Source organism: Sus scrofa, chromosome X, assembly GCF_054392235.1.
Source record: "Sus scrofa isolate SSC_HxYL_T2T_F1_AM1 chromosome X, Sscrofa_HxYL_maternal_Yorkshire_Landrace_v2.0, whole genome shotgun sequence".
In the NCBI taxonomy this organism is placed as follows: Eukaryota; Metazoa; Chordata; class Mammalia; order Artiodactyla; family Suidae; genus Sus; species Sus scrofa.
Window position 1 is genome coordinate 11,512,422 of NC_139401.1, and position 27,474 is coordinate 11,539,895.

General features: G+C 49.6%; 2 protein-coding genes across 6 annotated transcripts in view; one reads left to right on the forward strand and one right to left on the reverse strand.

Annotated features, from left to right (window-relative positions):
* Nucleotides 1–24,664, reverse strand: part of MID1 (midline 1) — a 668,331-nt gene extending 643,667 nt beyond the window's left edge. For 2 of the 4 annotated variants that reach the window (XM_085007321.1, XM_085007311.1), the window contains exon 1: nucleotides 803–1,061. The gene's annotated coding sequence lies outside the window, so the exon portion shown is untranslated. Of the gene's footprint in view, nucleotides 1–802; nucleotides 1,062–7,811; nucleotides 7,895–23,388; nucleotides 23,484–24,506 lie in introns of those variants that run through there. The other 2 variants (XM_085007319.1, XM_021080487.2) reach the window with 2 other exon arrangements.
* HCCS (holocytochrome c synthase) lies at nucleotides 1,218–13,107 on the forward strand. 2 transcript variants are annotated; one of them, XM_085007326.1, is made up of 7 exons: nucleotides 1,218–1,365; nucleotides 1,927–2,070; nucleotides 4,360–5,431; nucleotides 6,209–7,348; nucleotides 8,327–8,446; nucleotides 10,968–11,054; nucleotides 11,649–13,107. In XM_085007326.1, exons 4-7 carry the CDS (start codon nucleotides 7,200–7,202, stop codon nucleotides 11,845–11,847), a joined length of 555 nt encoding a protein of 184 aa, XP_084863452.1. In that variant the 5' UTR covers nucleotides 1,218–1,365; nucleotides 1,927–2,070; nucleotides 4,360–5,431; nucleotides 6,209–7,199; the 3' UTR covers nucleotides 11,848–13,107. The 2 variants fall into 2 exon arrangements, with proteins under 2 accessions (XP_084863452.1, XP_003134971.3); XM_003134923.6 differs by having other exon boundaries at nucleotides 4,360–4,511; nucleotides 7,200–7,348.
* Nucleotides 24,665–27,474: the final 2,810 nt, after the last annotated feature.

Below are 27,474 nucleotides of genomic sequence, written 5' to 3' on the forward strand. Positions count from 1 at the left end.
GCCATCTGTGGCAACACGAATGGAACTAGAAATTCTCATACTAAGTGAAGTCAGAAAGACAAATACCGTATGATATCATTTATATGTGGAATCTAAAATATGGCACAAAGTAACCCATCTATAGAACAGAAACTGTCTCAAAGACATAGAGAACAGACTTGTGGTTGCCAAGGAGGAGGGGAGAGTGAGTGGGATGGACAGGGAATTGGGGGTTGGTAGATGCAAACTATCACATTTAGAATGGGTAAGCAATGAGGTCCTACTACTGTACAGCACAGGGAGCTATGTCCAGTCTCTTGGGATGGAACACGATGCAAGATAGTATGAGAAAGAGAATGTATATATATGTATGACTGGGTCACTATGCTCTAAGCATAAACTGGCACAACACTGTAAACCAACTATACTTTAATAGAAATAAGTAAATAAAGGAAATAATGAAGTTTTAAGAAAACATCCTCAGAGGCTGCAGCTGGTCCCCAGAGAGGGAATGTGATTTTTGCCTGAAGCAATTCTCTTAGGCAGAGAGCAATTCCTGGGCAGAGACTTCACAGACCCGCTATGGTGATACAGAATGACAAATGCTTCTTATCAACACTTTAAATAACAAGATAAACCTACTTTAATTTCCAAAGAGTGAGGAACGGTACTTTGAGACAGAAACAACAGTCACATGTGACAATTTCTCTGTGATTGCTGTCGGTCCCTACATAGCTAACCTAACACTACCAGGATCTGTTACTGCACTCTTGATGGGGAAAAAAATACTAAATTTCCGTTACAGGGAAGCGAAAATACAGACCTTCAAATCCACACACCCAGTTAGGTAGACCTGGGGAGCCAGGACTTATTTTGTTCATTTTTGGATCTCCAGAGTTGGCCACAATTCCGCACACCTACTGATGTTTCTTGAGTCATCACTATAATTTAAGCTGACTGGAGACTATTTAAAAGACAGACATTTTAAAATGCTTCTAAAGCAACGCCACCGTGGCTTAAAACATCTACAGCAGAAAGCCTTGCTCTCGGGCGACTCTCAGGCGCAACCTCAACTTCTCTCCTCCCGCTCTGGCCAGGAGGGGCGGGGCCGGAAGGCGGGGGCTCGCACTCATAGGCCGAGGAAGGAGGGGCGGGGCCTGACCATCGTGATTGACGAAAGCTCTTCCTCTTTAGTCCGCGCGCCACCTGCCCACGCGCCCGGAAGTCCCGCCTTCGGAAGAGGAAGTAGCGGCGCGCGCGAGAGCCGGCGGTGACCCGGGTAACAGCGGTGACCCAGCGACGGGAAGGTTACGGCGGCGGGTCGCTGCCAGCCCCGGCCGGAGTTGGCTTTTAGAATCGGGGCCAGCAGCCCGGGACAGGAGTCAGGTGCGCAGGGCGGGCTGGCTGAGACGGGTGGGATCTGGGATCCGGGGACTGGACGGTGGCACGCGCGGGGACCGTGCGAGGAAGACTTGGGCTGCGCCTGGCACGCTAACTGTCCTTTCCTTCCTTTTTCTCTTCTCTTCTGCGCCAGACCCTTCCCAGACCCCTACCTCTCGCTAAGCCCCTGGGCCGAGGGGTCTAGTCTGCACTCAACTGGGCTCCCTCTTTCCTATCGGATCACCACCTAGAACCCCCTTCCCCCCAACCCCCGGACAACACTCCCTTGATGTGACGCGGTTTTTCAGGGACCTCCTCACCTCACCACCAAAATCCGCACCCCCTCAGAAACGTGTCCCCAAAGGTGGGTTAGATTTCACAGTAGTATTTCCCAAAGGGAGCAAATATGTTAAAGCTGTCCCTCGAAATGGATTCCCTGCCCGGTATATTTCCATAAGGATGACAGGGAGGAAAAACAAGGATTGGCCAGATTAAGAATACTAAGGGAGTAGTTGGAGCCCAGACATCAGCATTAATCTGTCTCTTTGCTTTGACACGTGATTTTAGAACTGTTTGGATTCAGCACTGCGATCCCAGCCATGGGTTTGTCTGCATCTACCCCAGCCGTTGCAGTTCAGACCCCAAATGCTTCAGATCATCAGACAGCTTCCCCGCCTTCAGGATGTCCAATGCATGAAGGGAACACGAAAGGTAATCGTTTGTCTAAAAAATAAAGACAAAAGAGAACTCGCAAAAGAATTTAGAGGCAATGGAGCATGCTAGTGAGGCTCCTAGGCCCGGGGGCAAGGCGACCTGGCTCCTAGGCCCGGGGGCAAGGCGACCTGGATCTGGTCCTTATGTTGTTACTCATAGTTATTGTGATGATTGAGATCGCGCAGGCGAGGGTAGGGACTACTCCATGTATCGGCTCCCACCTTCAAAGTTTGCGGGCGTCTCTCCCTAGGAGGCAGTCTTCCCCTTTCCCCCCCGACGCCATGCTTCTAACTGATTGGAGAGGGTTCATCTAATGAGTAGAAGCCAGGAGTTCTGCTAATAACTGTACAGTGAACAGTGCAGCCCCTACCACACAGTATCCTTCGACGCCGAATGTCAGGATTGCCCAGGCCCAAAAACCTTGGTCTAGATCCAGCTGTCTTTCTTTATTGGGACAGCTTTACTCCTTCATCCGCTGGGTGCTCTTTATGTAAAAATAAGTCACTGCATGATGGACGTGCTGCTCACTCTTTAGGTGCAAAGGTTAGAAATGGAAATGCTGCCTTTCATCTTTCGCAGGTCCACTTTTCGCTTTAGATGGTCTCTGTAAAAGTCCGGCCTCAGTCTGCCTGACGTGCGACTTGTTTCCAGACTTGAGGGGAGGAAGCAGAGTAGCCTGCTTATACTGAGTGAGCCACTTGCTTGGGGTGCGTTCGTTCATTTCCTCGGTCAGTCATCAGGGATGTGCTCCTTGCTCGCTCTGTGCCAAGCACTGCTGGGTTCTATGTGTCTGGTTTTGCACTGGATGAACAGCAGTGTCTAAAAGAGACAAAAATCCTTTACCTAACCGAGGTCACATCCTCATTCTCCTAATCCTGCGTGGTAGGCTTTCCCTTATGTTATAGCTAAGGAAACTTACACATCACACAGCTAGTAGTAGACGGCCAAGCCAGAGAAAACTCTGGGACCTTGGAAAAGGCCCAGTGGGGTGCTCTCCCTGGGTTTCTCCATACAGGAGTGGAGAGGAAGCAGGTGCGAGCCTGCTCTGAGCATCCCGGGAAAGCACAGAGCCCTGTCTATGGTTTGATTTCATTGCTGGGTATCCGGCAGAGCTGTCAGGTGACTTTGCATTAGGAAAGAATGTGGGTACTGGTAGGGGACTGGAGGGGTTCCTGGCTATATACTCTGAAAAGCATAAACAGGACTTTCTTTCCAACACCCGGCTGGGCTCAGTGACCCAGAAGAGACTGGCGCTTGGAATGGCAGTGGGGGGCAGGGGTATGAGTTCCCCTCCATCCCTCAAGTAGATGGCGGTACAGGGTCCTAGGAATGAGGGTCTGGGAGAAGAAGAGGAAACTCATCTTTTTCACATAGAGCATCCGGCACTCACTGTAGTCCTGCTGTTAACTGCTGCCACCTAAGATAAGGCTTTCTTTGCACAAGCGGCTGTCTTCCTGGGTGGTAGCCCTCCCGATGCCTGCCCCCTCTCCCGGGTCTATACCGCCTTCTCCGAAGGTCGGCATGCTTGCTTCCATCAGCACCCTGGATCCTTGGCCATTGGCTGGTCTTTCCAATGCTGTTCTCGCAGGGGCAGACCTTTCCTCTTAAGTGACATCCGGCTCCTCCATGGATTGGGGGATGTTTTCTTTAACGCGTGCCTTTGCTTCAAGACCTTGCTGTCTACAGACAGGGAATAGAGCCTCAGCCAGGTGGTCATTTTCTGTGCCTTGTTTTTGTCCTGGAGCAAAAGCACAAGCAGAATGGCATTCTGACTGCTCATCTTCCTCTCCTGTCCCCAGTATCTGACAAAAGGCATCAGCAGTGAAGGCCTGGCCTCCTGTGTCTTGGTTGGAGTTGGGTCTTGTCTGGAATTGAGGACTAGAAGGTCAGGGAGACCCAGGCACTGTGGCCCAGGCCCCAGCAAGGTTCCTCGGCAGCAGCTCACAGCAGCTCCCTTCCACCCCTTCCTAAAGCCCTGGTGTGGGCAGGACCTGCCCTTGTCAGTGCTGAGACTCCGGGGGTTATTTTCACTAGGGGAAGGGCACCGTCAGAGAACGCGGACCCCCTTCTCTTTCAAGGGGAAAGCAAATGTGTCGAACCTTCTCCTGGTCTTCAGGATGCTGGAATGTCGGCTCGCGTAGCCCTTGGCAGCTGTGAAGGGTAGAAACGCGGCCGTGCCTGTGCTGGTGCTCGCTGGTGAGACATTCAGCTCGTCGGGGCCCAGACTGAGAGAGCCAGATGTCCTGCCTTTGTGGGGATGCTGTCTTTAACCCGGATTTGTTTCAGGCTGTCCAGTGAGCACAGAGCCATCGGACTCAGCCTGTGGGAGCACAACGAACTCGGTGCCTGCACACCAGGATCGCGCCTACGAGTACGTGCAGTGTCCCGTCACCGGCACGCTGGCTGAGAACAGGGACAAGCTGGATCCCTCCAACCTGGTAATCCGGACCCCCCCCCCTTGCTAAAGTGGTGATGCAGAGATGCTTTGACAGGCTCCCAGGACCAAGAGCTGGGCTTGATTCTTCTGTCCGGCTTCCCATCTACAGTGAAAAATCTAGAGCACATCACTAGTTGTAGTTTCAGAGAGCACCTTGGAAAATGAAGGGCGATCCCCAAGTGCCAGAGCAGGCGGATCCTACAGACCATGCCAGAGGACATGTCCTTTGGGGATTGAGTTATTCGGCAAGGGGGAAATTCAATTAGGAATGCAGCTAGGCTTCAGAAAAGTGGCAGGTTCTTCTTTGGGTTTTGTTTTTTTGTTTTTGCTTTTGCTTTTGCTTTTTAGGGAACTTTCATGTGCCGTAAGGTATAAGTCTAGGGGTCGAATTGGAGCTGCACCTGCCGACCTACACCACAGCCACGGCAACACTGGATCCTTAACCCACTGAGCAAGGCCAGGGACGGAACCCGTCCTCATGGACACTAGTCGGGTTCTTAACCCAATATGCCACATCGGGAACTCCCCAGAAAGGTGTTTCTGGTCTTGGGAAACCTCGCAGACACACCACAAGACCAGGGCATATCTTAAGGCACAGCCGGGCGCCAGCCTGCAATGCAGCACAGCAACCTGTGGCAGCCAGCAGTGGCCTCACTGTGTTTTGCGGCAGTCGGACAGCAGAGGGAATTATGCTTCCTGTTTTGAATCACATTTTAATTAATGGAAAGACAAGACTCAGACCTGTCCTTTACAAGGCCACAGGATTACCCAAAGTATTCAGCAAACCAAGCAGCATTTGAGGGAACTGGAAAAATTATTTTTGGAAAAGAAGGGGGGGCCATATATGTGTGTGTGTGTGTGTATAAATAACAGAATACCATAGGCTGCATGGCTTCGAAGCAAAAGATAATGATTCCTCAGGTTCTCGAGGCTGGGAAGTCCAAGATCAAGGTGCCGGCAGATTCGATGGGTCTGGGAGAACACACACGTTTCATCTCTGCCACCAGTAGTGACCTTCCCGAGCTATGAGGAGGCTGCCATGTCGAGGAAGAAGGAGGAGCTGAGGGTTTCTCCCCTCTGGCACTGTTGACACAGAGGCTAGATGGTCCCTGTGGGGCCGTCCTGGGCAGTGGAGGGGTTGAGCCACATCCCTGCATCCCTGGCCTCTACCCAGAAATGTCTCCAGATCTTGTCAGAAAGCAGACTGGTAGATGATGCTTTAGGCCAGAACACAGGCCTTCTGGAATCCTACAGACCCAGGCTCCAAGCCCACGGGGTGGTTACACGAAGCAAGGATGTGAACAAGACTGAACTAACTTCTCGTTTGGTCCCATGTGCAGCCCTCCCGCCTGGCACCACCCAGGCTCCTGCCATCCGCATAGCTCCATGCATCCGCCACTGGCAGTGTCCCCGCTCTGGAGCCGACAATGCTGAGAGGTGGGGAGCACTTTGCCCCACGTCACTCCACTCGGAGGCGGCGGAGTCCGGACGGAATCCGCACTTGCCTCTGGCCTGTGTGCTTAACGCTGTGCTGGGCGTGCCCAGCACACCCGGCTCTAAAGCACAGCTGTCATCCAGCCAGGGGCTCTGGGGCTCTGTTGTGATGGAGGCTTCAGGAAGGCAGGAATGTGCATCTCCTAGAAGAGCCTTGTTGTTTTTGGTGTTGCTTTGCTAGGGCCACACCCGCGGCATATGGAGGTTCTCAGGCTAGGAGTCAAATCAGAGCTGAAGCTGCTGACCTCCACCACAGCACAGCAATGCCAGAATCTTAACCCACTGAGTGAGGCCAGGGATCGAACCCGCATCCTCACGGATCTAGTCGGGTTCATTACCGCTGAGCCACACAATGGGAACTCGCAACTTTCAACCCAAGAAGGAGTTCGAGGTCAGTGGTTGGTTCCCAGCCTCGGGTGATTTTGCCTGGTGGGGTTGTCCCATCTGGAGGAGAGCGAGAGTTGGGTAGAGGCCAGGCATGTTGCTCGGTTTCCTACCGTGCTCTCACAAGGGGCCCCCAAAACCGGAAGTCGTCTGGCCCCAGATGTCGTGGTGAGTCCAGGGGTTGCCATGGTGATCTGCTGCCCCTGCTTCGGTGCCCGTGTTGGGATGTCCATGGTCATGCGTTACGCATTCAGCCCAAAGGCTGAAAGCAGAAGCAGGATCCTAAACGTAAAGACCATGCGGAAGAAGCGGATGGGGAGTTCCCTTGGGGCGCAGTGCTTTAAGGATCTGGCGCTGTCACGCTGTGCTGCTGCTTTAGTCCCTGGCCCGCGAATCTCCCAGGCCCGGCCAAAAAGAAAAATTCTGAAAAAAGGGGGGGGGGCGGGGGAGGGGGACAGTGTTGTGCACATATTCTATGAGCCTCATCCTCAGAAGAGCGGACGTTGTCAAAGAGCCCAGCCTAGAAAGCTCTGCAGCCCTGCCGGCCCGTCATGCTCTTAGTTTTTACTTTCGAATCCTTGAGGAGAAACAGGCCAAAATTTTCAGTGCTGTATTTACCACGCATGAGAACTCCGAGGACAAGGGAGAGCAGCTCTAGGCCTGACTCTTCCACACAGCCGGCCCATCTAAGAGGACTGAAACCTGGGCTGGCTGTGTCACCCTCTCCTTTCCAGGAAGGAGTCAATTATATTGCTTGGTCCCCCTCTGTGCCTCTACCATCTTTTTGCCTAAACCCACTTGTTTTATTTAGATGCCACCACCTAATCAGACGCCAGCCCCTGATCAGCCGTTTGCACTATCTACTGTGCGAGAGGAGTCGTCTATCCCGAGGGCAGATTCAGATAAAAAGTGGGTTTATCCTTCCGAGCAGATGTTCTGGAATGCGATGTTAAGGAAAGGGTGAGTGAACGGGCCACTGTGAATACAGATGTGCTTGGTAGATTCATCTACGAATTACATGCCACAGAGGTTTTTATCCCCCAAATGTACAGTAAGTTTTTATAAGTTACTCACTTTTTTTTTTTTTTTAGGGCCACACCCTCAGCATATGGAGGTTCCCGGGCTAGGGGTCCAGTCGGAGCTGCAGCTGCCAGTCTACACCACGGCCACAGCCATGCGGGATCCTTAACCCAGTGAGCAAGGCCAGGGATTGAACTCACCTCCACATGGATACTAGTTGGGTTTGTTACCACTGAGCCACAGCGGGAACTCCCAGTTACTCAGGTTATAATAACTGATGTTTCAGACCAAATTCAAGTGTAAGGCCGGCATATTAGTCAGTATTCTCCAGAGAAACAGAACTAACAGGATCTATACATCTCTCTATATGTATAAAGACATTTATGATAAGGAACCGACTCACAGTTATGAAGACCGCGAAGTCCCACCATCTACTCTGCAGGCCACAGACCCAGGAGAGCCGGTATTTCAATTCAAGTCCAAAGGCTGGAAAAAAAACCCATTGTCCCTGTTGGAAGGCAGGCAGGAAGAATTTTTTTTTTTTTGCTTGGAGGAGGCTCAGCCTTTTTTGTTCTGTTCAGGCCTTTGGCTGATGAGATGTGGACATTTTCTGCCCACGTAAATGTTCATCTCATACAGAATAAGGTTTGGCCAAACATCTGCCGCCTCCCCCCGCCCCCCAGTCAAGATGACATAGAATTAACCCATCACAGCCGGTAATAAAGAAAGAAAAGTAACACTACGAATTAAAATACTCAGAACAGGTTAAGGAGTCTGTGATACTCATTGAAAAAGTGTCCCCTAAAAAAGAGATGGATCCTTGATATTTGCGGAAACCTGATTTTTGGCGACTCCGTGAACTGACTGCATGGCCTGCTCAGTAATGTTTGGCACGTGTTACCAACCGTTCTCTCCTAGGTGGAAGTGGAAGGAGGAGGATATTAGTCAGAAAGACATGTACAACATCATCCGAATTCACAACCAGAATAACGAGCAGGCTTGGAAGGAGATCTTGAAGTGGGAAGCCCTTCACGCCGCGTAAGTGTGTTTGAGATCTTAAAAAAAAAAAAAAAAAACCACCTTCCAGCACCTTTCTAATTTCACAGACGCTTTCTATGAAAAGAAATACAGACAGTTTTATTCAGTGTGCTATTGTAATAAAACAGCAGGCCGGTTCCAGTGACTCCTGTGACACACGACCCCACTCAGTCGTGTCAAACGGCAGCCACTTCATTGTGCTCATGAGTTCAGTGAGTCCCAAGGGCAGAAGGGACAGAGCAGGGATGACTTGTCCCTGCTCCCTGATGCGTGGGGTCTCAGCCACCAAGATTCAGTGGTCGGGGATGGCCTGACAGCCATGGGCTGGAGTCCTTTGAACGCCTCCTTTACTGGCCTGGTAGGTGATGCCGGCTGGCGGCCAGGACACCTGCCCATGGCCTCTAAATGTGGCTGCTTTGGCTTCTTCCCACCATGGTGGCAGGGTGCCCGGAGCTAGAGTTCCAGAAAGCTCCACGGAAGCTGCATCTCCTTTGATGACCTGGTCTGGGAAGTCCCATAGTGTCACAAGCCTGCCCAGATTCAAGGGGAGGGGCCAGGGAGCCACGGGCCCCCAAGAGCAATGCACGGGGAGGGATGGCATATTCTAAAATCTTCTCTGCCCCAAGAAAGCTCAGAAAAACAGTTTTGTTCACTTAGCAGCATTTACTGGATCCCCATTAGGACTTGGCACCAGGAGCTGTCTTTGCACGCGGTCCTTCGTCTGGGGGAGGCTGGCTAAATGCAGTTGTGAGTGTGTGCTGATGGGCCACCACGGTGTGCAGAGCCCTGGGCCTCATGCTTGAGCTGCATCACCATCACCTAGAGGGTTTGTTAAAATTCCCAGCGCTGGGCCCCACCCTCAGGGTTTCTAGCTCAGTCGGTCTGGGGCGGGGCCCAGACTGTGCATTTCCAAAATGATGCCAGTTTGGGGGCTCCCCCTGGAGAAGGCCGGGGGCAGGGCACATCTCTCTAGAGCCAGATCCTATCAGCGTTGGCAGCTCACGTTTTCAATTCATGACAGAATGTGATTGATTCATTTCTTGGCTAAAATCCACTTTATGATTTTTAAGGTGTGCTGTTTTTCATATTTGGAACCTGAAGTTCACTGTCTGGGTGGCACTGGCTGGGCCCTGGGCCTGGGACAGATTCAGCGCCACAACCACGTTTCTGCTCTGTCCCCGAAACTGCCAAGAGTCCTCCTGCCCTGCTCACAAGGGGACCACAAGTACCTGTAGCCACTCGTGCTGAAAGCACGCTGTCACGGAGGCCACTGCTAAGTACATGCAGCCTGACTGTGAGCAAGGAGAAGAGGGGAAAGGAAAATTCAGTTTCAGTCTCAATTTAGAGTCATTTTCCAGACATCTGTAAAATTAAGTCAGCTTTTGTTTATTTTTTTTTCCTTGGGCCACACCTGCACCTGAGGCATATGGAAGTTCCCAGGCTAGGGGTCGAATGGGAGCTGCAGCCGCTGGCCTACATACACCCCAGCTCACGGCAATGCCAGATTCTTAACCCACTGAGCGAGGCCAGGGATCGAACCTGCATCCTCGTGGATACCAATCAGGTTCGTATCCTTCTGAGCCAGGATGGGAACTCCCTCCAGTCAGCCTTTTAAAGACACACACCACGGCCTGCAGGAGAACTGCCCGGGCTGAGCTGACTTCTTTGCTGTGACCCTTGGGAAGAGGCACTCACGAGCAGTTCCTAAAGCGAGAAGACAAATGGTTCCCAGTGAGACCTCACCTGGGGGCCCGTCACGCTTGAGGGCTTTTCTCCCTCCCAGCTCGTCAGAGAGACCCGTCCAGGCCTAGCAAGGACAGCAGCTGCCCAGATACGTGACCTCCTGTATTTACCACTCTCTCCCGGGGGACACTGCTGTGTGCCTCGTGCTAGCCCGGTCCTGAGCCCCGGTGCTGGGGTGCGGGCTGGCCGGCACCCAAGACGTCTAAGACCAGGGTCTGCCCAGAGGACCAGTGGGTTTTCTAGGCGGAACCCCGTTCCCGCCCACCCCCCACTGGCAGCTTGTGCGCAGTTACTTAAAAGAGTTGGCCCAACTCTGATGCCCTTAGTTCCTTGGGCATCCCAGCCGTTTTCTTTCTTCATGAAGGCTGTTCACTGGTTTCAAATGAAAGAAGAGCATAGGGTTTTCTTATGTTCGTCTGCAAAAACCCCAGCTGCTCGCTGCGAGGGAGAAGCGGGATGCCCAGTCCCTGGCGCCTTTGTTTGCTGAGGGTACGCCCGAGCCACACCATGGGGGAAAGCCCTGTTTCCTGGCTCCCGCAAAGAGCAGCGCAGAGATTTGGAAGGAACGGGAGCAAGTGGAACTGATCCAGAAGCAATGGAACGCTCTGCAACAAATAGGAGTTCTTTGAGTTTTCGAAGTTACTTTTCTCTATAAATGTGCTATTTTGTAAAATGCATACAGAAAAAAAAATGTGTATTATTGAGCAACTGCAACATCGTGTTTTCCAGAGGAAAAAAAAAAGGTGTTAATAGACTCTTGTTATGGGGGGATTTCTAGGGAGTGTCCTTGCGGCCCGTCACTGCTCCGGTTTGGAGGGAAGGCGAAAGAGTATTCACCAAGGGCAAGAATTCGTTCCTGGATGGGGTGAGTGTCGGTGCAGAAGTGTCCCCTAGTCCCCTGGCCAGGGTCTGCCCTCTCTTGGCACCGTAACCAAACAGTCGAAGGACTTCAGTGCCACCTTGAAAAACGGCCTTGGTTCTCAGCTGCAGGCCGCGTGCCCTCCCGGAAGGAGGCGGCCGCCGCCGCCGCTGCCAGTGGGTGGCTTTCAAAGGGTGGCGCGGCTTGCTTCCCGCCTCCTTCTCGGGATGGGGCCGAGTGGTCCCCTGCCCTTCCCCGTGCTCGCTCTCTGACCTGCGCGCTCAGCGCTCCCTGTGGAGGCGGGATTCCCGGCTCCCCCTCTGCGGTTCGGCCGGACCCCAGCCCGCCTCGGTGGCCTGGCTGGCTTTCCCGTTGTTGATCGCTTCAGAGCAGACGCGCTGGCCTCTGGGCCTCTGATCGGGGCTCAGGTTCCCCGGCCCTGCCGTCCTGCAGCTCCTGGACTGGTCTGACCTCCCGTGAGACGTCGCCCCTGGCGGGGGCCTCTCCGCGCGCTGCTTCGCCGTCTTCCCTGCGGCTTCAACCGAGCTGAACGCCCGCCCGGCGAGCTTTGTCACACTCGCCGGCCTGTTTGCATTCCAGGTACGAGTTGCCTTTCGACAGGCACGATTGGATCGTCAACCGCTGTGGGACGGAAGTCAGATACGTCATCGACTACTACGACGGCGGCGCGGTCAACCAGGACTACCAGTTCACCATCCTGGACGTCCGGCCCGCTTTGGATTCGCTCTCGGCCGTGTGGGACAGGATGAAGGTGGCCTGGTGGCGCTGGACATCCTAACCACTGCTTTGGTAGAGATGCAAAAATAGCAGCTAGTTTTTTGTTTCCTAAGCAATACCTTAAACTCTTTCCCCCAAACTGAACATCACTCATGATGTCGCGGGAACGGCAGGTGGCTCGTCACACCTCCACCTCACTTAGCAAAGGCTGCCCCGCACTTGCTCTTCTGCGTTCCGTTTTCATCTTGCACTTGACCATTTTAAGTCCTCTTTCCACTTGGGGAAGGGAGAAGCACACCTTAGTTTTTCCTTTAACTGTAGTATTTCCTGTGCATTTCACCTAGAAGAGTCTGAACAACCTCTGAGAAAGGACTCAGCTTCAAATATGAAGAGAGGTGCTTTTTCCCTTGTTCTTTTCTCAGGAGTACAGACACGTGGACCTGACAGTCCTTGGGATGTGCTCAGGAGCTTTGACCTGGGCCAGTGGCAGGTGTTCTGTTAGGCTTTTTAAAAAGTGGCCAGCGCTGCTCAAGTTCCTACCGCAGAGCAGGGACCCTGAAGAAAAATGCAGCCGCACGCTGCCGATGCCCTCGGCCCAACCCGAGGTGGAGCTTGGCTCTCCAGATTCGTGCTGATGTGAATTTCTCAGACTGGGCCTTGTTAAGAGAATAGGGGCAGCTCCCTATGATGCATGTGCATGGGAGTCTGTGTTCTGACTTGAAGTATTTTCGTTCTGATTCCTGTGGTGCCGATAGCGAGCTCTGCTCCCCGCAAGCAGGTCTCACTGTTCCTGGCATGTGACATCTTATCCCAGCCTCGAGTCCCGTTCCTGCCCCTGCCCGAAGCCTTCCCTCTAGTCCGGTCTAACCTGGACTTGGAAGGTCTGGCCGAAGTCACCATGCTAGGGACCCATCCCGCCCTAAAACACCATTTGATTCCGTTGATTGTCGCAATTCACAAAGAGAGTATTTTTCCCCGGTGTAGAATGTTTGTATCAGCTCGCTGTCTCCATTCAGATTTGTTTTTGAAGGGAGCTCCACATTTGCCATTGAAATTCTTTGTACCACTGGCCCATCACAGCAGCATGTTACAGGTGACTGTTGGTTGTTCTGATTGAAGTTTTAATAATTGCTCTTTTCATTTACCCTGAATATTGTAATGTTAGGAGATGGACTTAGCAGTCAGGAGCGACTGATTTGGCATGAATTTCTTTGTCTGTTTTGTGTGGAGTTTTAAAAACCCAATCACCTTAAATTCTATGGTTCAAAATATTTGTGTATTTTAAAATAAAATAAAGCTGATAGTTAACAAGTTTTGAAAATCCTTTAAGAGTAACTTTATACCTAATCACCTCATCAGACAGAAATGATTTTTTTTTTGGTTTTTTTTTTGCTTTTTAGGGCCACACCGCACCACATGGAGTTTCCAAGGCTAGGGGTCGATTCAGACTTGCACCTGCCGACCTATACCACAGCCACAGCAATGCTAAGTCCTTAACCCACTGAGCAAGGCCAGGGATCAAACCTGCAACCTCTTGGTTCCTAGTCGGATTCGTTTCCGCTGTGCCACAATGGGAACTCCCAGATAGAAATAACCTCTACACAAGTAATGGCTATGGTGTCCCTGCTGGAGGCAGCCATTTTCTCATCTGTTAATCACATATTTTGAAATCTACTGAGGGAAATAATTACTCTTGGCATGGTTTCTAGTCCTAAGTGCCACTGAGTTAAGTACCAGTTAAGGCACTGTTATGAGAAACCGAGTGTTGTAACTGAAAATTGACCCACAGGCAGGAATTCATCTCTTTTCCAGTGTTCTAGTATTTCTTGAGAAAAACCACCTCTAACTATATTATCTGCAATCCCACTCCAGGGCAAATATCTGAATAAAACTATAATTTGAAAAGATACATACACCTCTTTGTTCACAGAAGCACTAATCACAATAGCCAAGACATGGAAGCAACCTAAATGTCCATCTAGAGGAATGGATAAAGAAGATGTGGTGCATACACACAATGGAATACTACTCAGTCGTAAAAAAAAAAAAAAAAACAAAAAAAAACAAAGTAATGCCATTTGCAGCAACATGGATGCAACTAGAGATTCTCATACTAAGTGAAGTAAGTCAGACAGACAAAGACAAATACTATGTGTCACATAGGTGGGATCTAAAATATGGCACAGGGAGTTGTGGCTCAGTGGTTAACGAATCTGACTAGGAACCATGAGGTTGTGGGTTCGGTCCCTGCCCTTGCTCAGTGGGTTAAGGATCCCGCATTGCCGTGAGCTCTGGTGTAGGTTGCAGACGCGGCTCGGGTCCCATGTTGCTGTGGCTGTGGTGTAGGCTGGTGGCTACAGCTCTGATTAGACCCCTAGCCTGGGAGCCTCCATATGCCACGGGAGCAGCCCCAGAAAAGGCAAAAAGACAAAAAAATAAAATATGGCACAGATGAACCTATACAAAACAGACTCACAGGTATGGAGAACAGACTTAGAGTTGTGCAGGGGAAGGGGGGAGGGAATAGGATGGACTGGGAGTTTGGAGTTAGTACATGCAAATTATTCCATTTAGAATGGATAGATAATAAGCTCCTATTGTACAGCACAGGGAACTATATCCAATCTCCTGGGATAGACCAGGATGGAAGATAATATAAGAAAGGGAATGTATATGTATGAATGACTGGGTCACTTTGCTGTAGTGCAGAAATTGGCACAACACGGTAAGGCAACTATGATAAAAAAAAATTAAAAGTAAAAAAAATTTAAATAAAAATGAGAGACAAACCACCTCTAAAGTAGGCTGGCACGTGAACCTGATGACAAGATCCTGTTTATGTGCCTCTCTCCTACTCTGGGAGAAGGCTGTAGCTACTGGACTTGAGACCTGCTTGCTTGGTGTCTCAATTACACTTGATGACATACGGGGATCAATACTTCTCTGCTCTGCTAGATTTCATTTACAACTTGAAATTCGTTTTGGATATTCTCCAGGGTTTTAAACTAAGTCTCTTGTCACAGACTATTCAGAATCACAACAACAAATTTACTGCACATGAGGCTAAGGGTTAGCAAACAAGGTGGGGGCTCACACTTGGACTTGGGATTAAAATGTAGTATGCCTAGGAATGTCCTAGCTCACGTCCACTCATGAAATGTTCAGGTACCCTCTGCGTCACTCCAGGAATACAAAAATGCAAAAGGTGCAGCCCCTACCTGCGTAGTCTTAGGGAGGAACGTCTAAATGAAATGGCCGTAAGGTCCTCGACTTTTGACTTGAAAGCCCTGTGTTTATCCAAGAGTTAAGTGCAAGTTTATTTCAGTATTTTTTAATATATATTGAATGGACAGTTACCATTTTTTTTTTTTTGGTCTTTTTAGGGCCACACCTGCGGCATACAGAAGTTCCCAAACTAGGGGTCCAGTCAGAGCTGTAGCCGCCATCCTACGCCAGAGCCACAGCAATGATGGATCCGAGCCATGTCTGCAACCTACACCACAGCTCATGGCAATGCTGGGTCCTTAACCCACTGAGCGAGGCCAGGGATCGAACCCACATCCTCATGGATGCCAGCTGGGTTGTTGACCACTGAGCCATGACGGGAGCTCCATAGTTACCAATTTCTTTAATGAGTCTCCAACACCAGAGTTATTCCTGCCCAGCCCAAGCAGATGCTCATTTCCAGCCTCACCTCTGCAATGCCTATGGGACTTGCACTGTGGATCACTGTCAGCATAAGCTTGAGGGCCATGTGTAGTTATCAAAAATGCTCGTCCTCAAGAAGATACATGCACCACCGCCCCCATATTTGCTGTAGCATTATTTACAAGAGCCAAGACATGGAAACAACTGAAGTGTCCGCTGGTGGATGAATGGATAAAGAATACATGCTATATATGTGACTATCATTCAGCCCAAAGAATAAGAGCTTGTCATTTGCAACGTGGCAGGATCTTGAGAGTATTATGCTAAGTGAAGTCAGTCAGACAGAAAGACAAACACCGTATGATCTCATATGTGCAATCTAAAAACAATGACCATGACGACTCAATAACCCAAACTCATAGAACAGACTGGTGGGATCCGTGGTTACCAGAGGTGGGGGTGGGGGAAACTCATGAAGAGTGTGGAAAGGTACAAATCTCGGAGTTCCCTGGTTGCCTAGTGGTTAAGAATTCAGCACTGTCACTGCTGTGGCTTGGGTTCAAGCCCTGGCCCAAGGAACTTCTGCATGCTGTGGACATGGCCAAAAAAACAAAACCAAAGAAACAACCCACCCACCCATAAAGCAGAAAAGAAATAAAAAGGTACAAATCTCCATTTATAGAGCAAGGAAGTCATGGTATCATGTACAGCATGGTGACTACAGTTGATAAAACTGTATTGCATATTTGAAAGTTGCTAAGAGAGGAAGTCACCATCACAAGAGAAAAAAACTGCAAGGTGACAGGTATTAACTAGCCTTATTGTCGTGACTGCTTTGCAACACAGACAAATACTGAATCACACCTGAACCCCAAATCATACGGCAATGATACCTCAATTTTAAAAAAAGAAAAAGAAAAAAGAATGAGTGTCCTGGAGGCAGGTGACTGGCTTAGAGTCACTCTTCAGCCCTTTACTTGCTGTGTATTCTTCGTATCTCTGGGCTTCAGATTTCTTGGTCATAAAAAGAGTAATAGAAAACAGGTTTGGTTTCTTCAGGGTACTATCATAAACACCATCAACTGGGTAACTTATAAACAAGAGAAATTCATTTCTCACAATTCTGAAGGCTGGAAAGTCCAAGATCAAGGCACTGGCTGATGCGGTGTCTGGTGAGGAGGTCTGGCTTCCTTGTTCAGAGATGGCATCTTGTTTTGTTCACATGATGGAAGGCTGAGAGAGCTCGCTGGGGCCTGTTTTTTAAGGGCGCTAATCCCATTCCTGAGGGCTCCACCCTCATGACCTTATCACCTCCCAAAGGTCTACCCTCCTGATCCCCTCACCTTGGGAATTAGATTTCAACATGTGAATTAGGGGAGACACAAAAAGAAAACCAAAGAGGTGCCGACCTACCGCAGTTGTTTTGCAGATACCACTCTAAGCACTTTCAGGGGTCCTCCTGTAGTATCCGCACCCTAAAGCCATTAGCACAGAGCCCGCAGTGGGGGAAATGCTTGAGGAATGTCAACCCCGCCTCCTCATTACCAGGGAGGAGAGGGCACGGATAGGACATAAAACAGGTACTGAGAAATCATACCCACCCTCTGACCTACTTTTCCCAAGAAGAATCTGTTTAGAGGGGGAACAGCAGGGTCTCCTGATTTTGGTTCATTGTGAAAATTAGCACGCACTTGGGTGCTTGCTCTAACCCCGCTCCTGTTATTTAAAGTCACTAAAGGGAAATATCCTCTGACCTTTTCAAAAATATAAACATGACAGGGTGACATTTGGTTTACTTAATATGCAAGAGCCACTTGACAAAAATAAAGCTTCTCAGTGGACTCTTGTGCTTCCAAATCTGAAATGTAGTTCTTTGTGCCCTCCATGAAAACCTACTATGTATCCAGATCAAAAATGGCTATTTCACCGTCATGTTCACCGCAATTAAATGGGTACCAACAAATCATTGCAAAGCAACATATTTCTCCTAACTCAAGGGAAAATTTTCAAAACTACCCCATTTCTTAGACACAGAGTGTATTCAAGCAATGCATCTCAGTTATCCATGGCTTCCTCATAAAAGAAACCATCCATTTTATTGCTGTAGTGGAGGTGAAGCCATTGTAACTTAAGTAAAATTCCCCGCCATTTATATATGTGGTAAAAATACCTGCTTCCTCTTTCTGCACACTACTTTCTTGAAGAGAAAGCTAACAGCACTTTCTGCCAAGTATTTAACCTGGGTTCACACATCACTTAGCAAGTATTCCCACATTTGGGGGAAATCATAGCAGGTGCTGGGGTGGACACTAAAGTTTCTAAGGTAAGTTTCTTCTTGGGGAGCCTCCATCTATTCGGGGCATGAGGCATGGACGGACAGGTGCTGTCTTACATTTATAATTAGCCTCTACTTCATGCTGTAACAAATGCATTGTCACATGGGGTGGGCAGCAGGGCACAAAACATCGAGCGGTGAAATGTGGCAGTGATGAGAAGAGAGAAGATTTCCCAGTAACAGTTGAGCAGAGTCCTGAAGGATTGATTAAAGGTTATCATTGTGAAGCTGAGCAGAATCATCATTTTGACACGCTGCTGTTCCTTCCACATTTAGGGTCAATGAACGTGATGGATTTCCTTGGCTCTTCAGTGGATGGGTATGGAATAGCATCAGGATGCTTTTGGCTGCAACAGAATCCCATTCCCTCTGGGACTCAGCACCACAAGTGCAAGACCCGGTGTGTGCCTTGTCAGTTTCACCTCCCTGGATGACTTTTCCTTCTGTGCTCAATTTCAACTTCATCCTCATAGGCTGATTCCTTTCATCATCATCATCAGACGGCTTCCAGTTGCTGTCTGAGCTTTAGAATCCTTGTTTATGGCCAGAAGGTAGCAGGCGGGGTGGAAGGGGCAAGGGGGGAGTCTCCCACATCCACTGGAAAATTGGGTTTCTCTTTCATCAATTTGGGCCAATTTGGCCAATTGTATCCTGTGTCCTGCTACCCCTCCCCCTTTACATTTCAAGGAGATGAACCTGGAAAGTGCAGGGCCCACTAGGGAATTATATCACTATTAATTTAAAGGTCCCACCTTTAGCTGTCACTTCATAAAAGTCTTTTTCTTTTATGCTCTTAGGTGTTTCAGATCTGGAGATGGTGGCTTGTGCAGTGGAGGAAGACAGGATTGGGGAGCCTCATTTCTGTATTGATTCTTTTTGATTCTCTGCATTGAACCATCACTTTAGGTCTGCAAGCCTCACAGTCCATAGATTCTCTCCCTATTTTTTTTTTTTTTTTTTTGTCTTTCTAGGGCCACACCCACGGCATATGGAGGTTCCCAGGCTAGGGGTCGAATCGGAGCTGTTGCTGCCAGCCTACGCCACAGCAATGCAGGATCCAAGCTGTGTCTGCAACCTACACCACAGCTCACGTCAACAGTGGATCCGAGCGAGGCCAGGGATCGAACCTGCAACCTCATGGTTACTAGTCGGGTTCGTTAAACACTGAGCCACAGTGGGAACTCCCTGAATATTTTCAAGCTAAGGGAAAATCATGTGGTGTGAACACCTGCTTCAAACTAGTTTATTCATCAAATACATTAGCGGGTGCACTCTTAAAAGAGCTACATTCAGCGAATTCCTGGTCAGCCAGTGCTTTCCTTTTGCTCTATAAAATGCACTGGCTTAGAAACAACCCACATGTCCATCAACTGATGAATGGATAAACAAATTGTCGTACACCATGGAAACTTATTCAGCCCTAGAAAGGAATGAAACAGTGATGCATGCTACAATATGGACGAATCTGGAAAACATTATGCTAAGCAATACAAAGGGCCAAATACTGTATGGTTCCATTGATAGACATATCCAGGATAGGTTCATCTATAGTGGTGTGAACTTTAGTTTGGCACCTGCCATCAGCCTCTACATGGAGTAAAACCTGAGCCACTGCAGCTGCTGAGCCGCAACATCCCCTGAGTGGAGCTCGGAGTGGAGACGAGGAAGGAGGCACTCTGTGTTCCGGGAAAACTAGAAGAACAGGTCTTCTGATAGTTAGATGTTTTGGGGAGAAGATTTTATGAGCCTGGGTCCTGTATCTCCTCATATCCAGAAAAACACTAAAATCCTTCAATGATAACCGATGTCTGTGACTAGTAGCAATCTTCATGAGACCAGCAGCAAGCTTCTGTAGGGAGTTCCCGTTGTGGCTCAGTGGTTAACGAGTCCGACTAGGAACCATGAGGTTGTGGGTTCGATTCCTGGCCTCGCTCAGTGGGTGAAGGATCCGGCATTGCTGTGAGCTGTGGTGTAGGTTGCAGACGCAGCTCAGATCCCGCGTTGCTGTGGCTCTGGTGTAGGCCTAAGGCTACAGCTCTGACTGGACCCTTAGCCTGGGAACCTCTATATGCCGCTGAAGCAGCCCAAGAAATGGCAAAACGACAAAAAAAAAAAAAAAAAAAAAAAAAAAAAAAGAAAGAAAGAAGGAAAAAGCTTCTGCACAATGTGTGCCTGGCTGCATGCCCCTCCCCCCTCCCCTTCAGCACTTGTATCTTGATAGTCCCCCTCTCCTCTTTGGGGAGGTTTGTCAGAGCTATCTGAAATACTGCTTCCGGGGCTGCAGTTAAGCAGACAAAACAAAAGATCTCGTGGTCCTCCGTGAGCACAGCCACTCCCAAGGGCAGCCAGTGAGCCCTGAGGGAACTCAGGAAACAAAGATTGGCCCACAGCTGTGGGGCGAAGCGAAGGAGGATTCCAGTAAGCCCAGACCTTCATGTCTTCCCATAGAAACTGGTTTTCTGTACATCTTCTTCTATAAATCTAGTTATTGGTAAACCTTTTGTTCCTACTACCTTCCTTTTGTTGCAAAAACTCATATATCCTAGCTCCCCTCTCACCTCCTGGGAGTGGTTTCTCAGGGTTACCTTTGATGCTGTCTCCTGGGCTTACGTCCTAATTTCACCCCAAATAAAACTTAACTCTCAACTTTCAGGTTGTATTTTTTTAGACATTAAAGGCAGAAAGTAGATGAGTGGTTGCCACAGCTGGGGTAAGGGAGGAAGGGGGAGCTAATGGGTATGGGGTTTTCTTTCAGGGGTGATGAAAATGTTTTAGAAAATTTCTGGTAACACAGCTCTGTGACTGTATTGGAAACCACTGAATTGTATACCTTGAATGTGTGAAGTGTATGGTATATAATTATAGCTCAATAAATCTATTTGGAAAATCAGAAAAAACATGCTGGTAGATTCCTAGGCTAACAGATCCCACAGTGTTCATAGCAGCACTATTTACAGTAGCTAAGACATGGGAAGAAACCTCAATGTCATCCACAGATGAAGGGATACAGAAGTTGTGGTACATATATACAATGGAATATTACTCAGTCATAAAAAAGAACGCAATAATGTCATCTGAAGCAACATGGATGGACCTAGAGATTACCATACCAGGTTAAGTCTGAAATACAAATACTATGTGATGTCACTTAAATGTGGACTCTAAACTATGACGCAAATGAACCTATCTACACAACAGAAACAGACTCACTGACATAGAGAACAGATGTGTGGTTGCCAAGGCAGAAGGGGGGTCGGGGAGGGATGGATTGGGAGTTTGGGACTCGTAGATGGAAACTATCATACATGGAATGGATAAACAAGGTCCTACTGTACAGCACGGGGAACTATATTCAGTATCATGTAATAAACCATAACAGAAAAGAATACGAACAAGAATATATATATATATACGCATAACGGAATCACTTTGCTGAACAACAGAAACACTGCCAATCAACTCGAGTTCAATAAAATAATTTTTTAAAAAGTGAAAAATAAAATGCATCTCACATCACTTCTCTAAGTGATGACAGTGAGGCAAGATGACAGTGGGGTGAAGACAGTGGCTCCCCAACTGGATCACAGAAAACCCCTCTGATATTGGGTGCTTTTTTTTTGCTTTTCATGGCCGCAGGTGCGGCATATGGAAGTTCCCAGGCTGGGGGTCGAACCAGTGCTACAGCTCAGCCACAGCCACGAGGGATCTGAGCTGCGTCTGCAACCTACACCACAGTGCATGGCAACACCAGATCCTTAGCCCACTGATAGAGGCCAGGGATCAAACCCTTGTGTCTTCATGGATACTAGTCAGGTTCCTTATTGCTGAACCACAACGGGAACTCCCCAGATGCTTCTTCTATGTGAAGAAGAAGGCAAATGCCTTCCTGGTGGCTCCTCCCCTGAGCTGCAGAGGCGTTCTGGGTTATTTCTGCTACCTGAACTTTCTTAACCATATTTGTTTGCAAGGGCCCAACCAAGTGCCACAAACTGAGCGGTTTAAGGAATAGAAAGGCATTCTCTCCCTATTCTGGAAGCTACAAGTAAGAGCAACATGTTGACTGAGCCAGTCCCCCTCCAGAGGCACGAGGTCTGTTCCAGCCCCCTCCCAGCTTCCAGCAGCTCTAGGCTTGTGGCAGCAGAACCCCAGTCTGTGTGTGCCCTTCTCCCAGGGTGCACTTCTGTCTCTGCGTCCAGATTTCCCCTGTTTGTTATGACGTCAGTCAGACTGGATCGGGCTCCACCCTAATGACTTCATCTTAACCCAGTTGTCTGCAAAGACCCTCTTTCCAAATAAGGCCACGATCACAGGTCCTGGGGGTTAGGCCTCCAACATCTTTTTGGCGGACACCATTCAACCCTTACCCTTCGTGGCTGTGGGAAATCTCAGCCGGGGCCAAGCCTGCCTGGCCCTCTGGTGTCTGAGCTCTGGCACCGCTGAATTGCTTCTGCCTTTGTTTGCACATTTTGCCCAGCGGTGACTTGGGTAAACAGCACTGGCTTGGTCCCTAGAAAGTCTCTGCCTTTCTGCCAAGCTCGGCTGTGCTCGTGACCACAAGGGTACTGCCCACCCCCCCCCCCCCCCCGCACAGATGGGATAAGTGGCTGATGGAAGTCTCTGGGTGGCGGAGGCCAGGGGAAGGGCAAGGCAACCAGCCCACCTCCTGCAAAGTAGCAGGAAGGAAAAAAGGCGACTCATCTGCCTGCAGGCTCCTCTGAGAAGCCACTTTCCCAAGCAGATCCTGGACCCAGAGCCTTGGTCGTCGACCAAGTAAAGTGACTGGACTTTAAGAGGACTGTGAACATTGACTCGCCACATTTCTTTCTTTTTTTTTTTTTTAAGGGCCACACCCGCAGCATATGGAGGTTCCCAGGCTAGGGGTCCAGTTGGAGCTGTAGCTGCAGGCCTACACCACAGCCATAGCCACACCAGATCCGACCTGCATCTGCAACCTACACCACAGCTCACGGCAACACCGGATCCTTAATCCACTGAGTGAGGCCAGGGATCGAACCCACAACCTCATGGATGCTAGTTGGGTTTGTTAACCGCTGAGCCACAAAGGGAATTCCTGCTACATTTCTTTTTTGCAGGATTAAGAAGACTTCTTTTTTTTTTTTTTTTTTTTTTTGGTCTTTTTCCAGGGCCACACCCATGGCATATGGAGGTTCCCAGGCTAGGGATCTAATCAGAGCTGTAGCCACCAGCCTACTCCAGAGCCACAGCAACACGGGATCCGAGCCGCGTCTGCGACCTACCCCACAGCTCACGGCAACACCAGATCCTTCACCCACTGAGCGAGGCCAGGGATCGAACCCGCAACCTCATGGTTCCTAGTCGGACTCATGAACCACTGCGCCACGACGGGAACTCCAGGATTAAGAAGACTTCTAATTCCTCCTCTAATTCATGTTACCCTTGTGGAGAAGACCCATTCGAAATCCCAGACCTGGCATAAAGATTTTAAACTGAAGACATTTGAGATTCAACAGATGCAGAAAAAAGCCTTCTTGAGCTTCCCTTATCGGACTAAAAGCAACTTCTGGGAAATGAAGCTACCATAAATCCCCTCTCGGGGGAGTTTTATGGTCCTGATGGAGACAGAAAGACTGCTCATACCTGCATGGATGATCATTCTCACAAACTTTCTTATCTCCTGCCTGGTCTTCTAAAAACCCGTCTGTTTTTCTTAAATAAACCTATTTGTTTTTCCTAAAGAAGCTGTTCCCACCCCCTCCCTTTACTAGGCTCGGTCTGTAAACCTTTAACCATTTAAAGAGCCAGATAGTTCTTTTGTTGGTTCCTGTATGCAGAGGAAAAGAACCATTTTCTCCTGTTAAACTGTCTCTTGGCAGTTTAATTTATAGGCCCCCGGGGATTTATCTCAGCGGGTAGCAGGGAAAGGGTTTTTTTTCTTTTTTCTTTTCCTTCCCCACCCCCTCTAAGGAAATGCGAGCATCTCCTTTGTTTGAAAACAAGAAACAGCTTTGCTCCCCCTGGTGGTCACTGGGAGGTTCTGTCCAAACTGCAGGAAAACAGTTGGATGGCTGGCCGCCAAAGCCTGGTTCTGCTGTGCGACCTTGGGCAACTCATTTGAGGAACTCCTTTGACGTGACTCTGGGTCTTTTGTGCCCCGCCCTGGAAAATGAGGACAGTCATAGTTCCTGTGCGCTGCTTGTGAGGGGTTGCAGGAGTGACTGTGAAACACTTAGACCAGAACAGGTGTCTTTAATAAATGTCAGCTCCTAGTGCCCGCCTTTTGCAGCAGAGGGTCCCAATTTATTTTTTCTAAAACGGCCTCACATGGGACACCAATGAAAGTGCCCGTTGTTGACTATTTGCAGTATGGCTGGGGCTACTTTAGGTATCTTCTCACTTAACCCTTAGGACAATCCCGAAAGGTAAAGCCAGGGGTCAAGCCACGTTCCCTCTGACGCTGAAGCCCACACTGTGCCATCCCTGCTTCTTCGACAACTAAATGTTTGTTCAGCACCCACCAGGAAGCATGGAGATCCACAGTCGCTTTCCAAGTTTACCATTCAAGTTTAAATCTTAGGAATGAAAAGTTAAGGCATCACGAGCCACCCGCCCTCTGTGCCCCCTACCGTGCAGAGCTGTGGCCACGTCTTTGTGGGGCATGGCTGGTTAGGAGACGCGGTCTCTGTGCTTGCCACCAGCTTATCCTCAGACTGTCTCCTTTCTCCCAAAACCCTTTTATTTGGAAAATAAAGCCTTACCTCTGTATTTGCCTGGAGGTAGATGGCCTTCTATTTCGTCTCGCCTGCGTGGCAAACTGCTCCATCATCGTCAGAGGCACGCGTTCAGCCACCCTTTACCAAACGCCCACTGTGTGTCCGACCTCCGCCCGGCCTCGGGGACCGAGGGGAAGGACCTCCAGATAAAACATAGGCCGTGCCCACAATGCACAGCGAAGCCCGTTAACAAGGTCACGTGCGCCAGGTGCCAGAATAAGTTGTGATTCAACACATTTGTGGGGGGAGAAGAGTCAAGCCAATTTTCCAAGACAGTTGGCGTTTGATGGAATGGGGAAAGCACTCGAGGCCTTGGGAACAGAGGCGGGAAAGCGTGTCCTGTTACTGGGGCTTCGTGGGAGGGTTTTCTGCCCACGGCCAGAGCACGGGAGACGGCGGTGGGGAGCGACGAGATGCAGAAGGCAGATGGAGACCAGATTGTGGCGTGTTTTGATGGGATCGTGAAGGAGGTGGACTTTGTCTTGCAGGCTCCAGGGAAAAGAGGGCATCCGTAGTTTCTCAGCAGGGACGTGCCTGCGACAAGATGTGATTTCTGAGCCAGGAAGGGGGCCGTGTGAAGGAGGCGGGGAGGTGGAGATGGAACCCAAGAAGGGGGATAAGGGCCGGAGCTGAGCTGGTGAGGCTGCACAAACTGGAGACACGTGTGAGAGTCCACAAGCCCGGGAGCCCCGGGGGTGCGGGTGAGGCGCCCGGGACCGAGGGGTGGGCGGGGCTGGAGCCCACGCGGAAGCCGAGGCTGCAGCGGGTCCTGCAGGATCGCGGAGGCACCGCGGGGCCTTCAGCGCAGAAGCCGAGCGGGCGCCTGGGGACGGGGCGGATCTCAGGGCCCCAGGTGAGGGGGGCCAGACTTAGCAAACAGACGCTGGGTTCAATGGGAATGCCAGATAAACAACAAATCCTTTTTTTGGAAATTGAAGCATAGCCGATTCACAGGAGCAGGGTCGTTTCAGGTGTATAGCACAGTGATGGTATTTATACATATATATGCTGTACGTACACATCTATCTCTCTGTGCTATACGTATACATACATATTCTTTTTCAGATTCTTTCCCCTTATAGGTTATGACAAAATATTGAGTATGGTTCCCTGCTATACAGTAGGTCCTTGTTATTTACACATAGTAGTCTGTATATGTGAATCCCAACCTCCTAATTTATTCCCCCCCCCCCCCCCCGTCCCCTTTAGCAACCTAAGTTTGTTTTCTACGTCTGTGGGCCTCTGTTTGGTAAATAAGTTCATCTGTGTCTTAACAAATCCTTTATTTTTTATGTTTTTGTTTTTTTTTTTTTCAGGGGCGCACCTGTGGCACATGGAGGTTCCCAGGCTAGGAGTCGAATTGGAGTTACAGCCGCTGGCCTACACCACAGCCACAGCCACACCAGGTCGGAGCCACATCTGTGACCTACACCACAGCTCACGGCAATGCCAGATCCTTCACCCGGTGAGTGAGGCCAGGGATGGAACCCACAACCGAATGGTTCCTAGCTGAATTCGTTTCTGCTGTGCCACAACGGGAACTCCAACAAATTCTTTTTTAATGTGTGTGTCCCATTGAATATCTGGGGCAATGAGTCTTTTTTCTTTTCCTTCCATTTTTTTTTTTTTTTTTTTTTTTTTTTTAGGGCTGCCCCTGTGGCATACTGAAGTTTCCAGGGCAGAGGTTGAATCAGAGCTGGAGCTGCCCGCCTGCACCACAGCCACAGCAACAAAGGATCTGAGCCGCTTCTGCGACCTACACCACAGCTCATGGCAAGGCCGAATCTTTAACCCTCTGAGCGAGGCCAGGGATCGAACCTGCAACCTCATGGATATCTAGTACCTATCTTCATGGATACTAGTCGAGTTCTTAACCTGCTGAGCCACAGTGGCAACTCCCGGAACAACGAATCTTTTGAAAGTGTGAGCATATTTGTAGATGGTACGTGGGATACACTAATACTAAATTAAGATTAGTCATTTATCTGACATTCCAGTTGAACTGGGCTTCCTGTATCTTGTCTGGTGACCCTACCTGAGAGGTGCCAAGGTGCAGTGCTCTGATTCCCAGCCCACCTTTCCTCCCCATGCCAGGATGTGGGGCTTTTATTACGAAACCTGGGGTGGCTCAGGCAGGCCAGGACAAGCTGGTCACTGTAGGCTGAACAGATGTTGGCCACATTGGATTGGGAGAATCTTCTGACCTTCTGCAACCTCCAGGGGCCTTCTGTTGGGGCTGGTGCCATGTGCATGGTAGAGACCTGGAGGCCACAGCAGGCCAGGAGTCCACAGCCCAGAAACCACAGTCGGTAGGTGCCTCCACATCTGTCCGCTGCCTTGACTGCGCCGAAGAATTCCAACCTTTGTTGGAATTTTCCTTTGGTTCGGATTTTTTTTTCCCCCCTCTGGAAGAGCAGTTGCTGCCGATTTGGTCCTGTTTTAAAATTCTGTCCGGTGGAGGCACTGTCCCGCTTTCATCTCTGTGTCACTCTTCCTCACTTGTCGCCTTTCTTCTCAGTTCAGTAGAGTCCACCTCCTGCAGTTTGCTTATCAGAGTTATGTGCACCGCAGGCCTGGCCTTGGTTCTTCCATCTCCTCACATTTCATCCCAACGCGGCTCTCTGCCACACAGATGTGTATGAAAATGTGCATAAGGAAAGCAGCAAGCTGGGCTTACTTAGAAATGTCTTTAATTTGCACAAACCCCATTGGTACAGGAGATTTTTTTCCTCCCCCATTAAAAACCCACAACAAACGTATGTTAATAGCTACGTAGACAGATCAAGACAAATTCCTATTTGGCTGTTTGTGCTGGCACCATTCCGCCCCGTTGCCAGAGACCCAAAAATGGTGATGGAGTCTTCAAAGATGCAGCGGCCTCTGTGGCACATCAGAGCCCTTTTGATTGCAGGATCTCTTTGCTCCCAGGGATAAGTGACTTCAACAACCTTTT

Coding starts and splice junctions, on each gene's coding strand:
- HCCS (XM_003134923.6), top strand. CDS start 1,959: ATGGGTTTGTCTGCATCTACCCCAGCCGTTGCAGTTCAGACCCCAAAT. Junction 4,512..7,199: donor AGCTGGATCCCTCCAACCTG/GTAATCCGGACC, acceptor TGTTTTATTTAG/ATGCCACCACCTAATCAGAC. Junction 11,055..11,648: donor AGAATTCGTTCCTGGATGGG/GTGAGTGTCGGT, acceptor TTTGCATTCCAG/GTACGAGTTGCCTTTCGACA.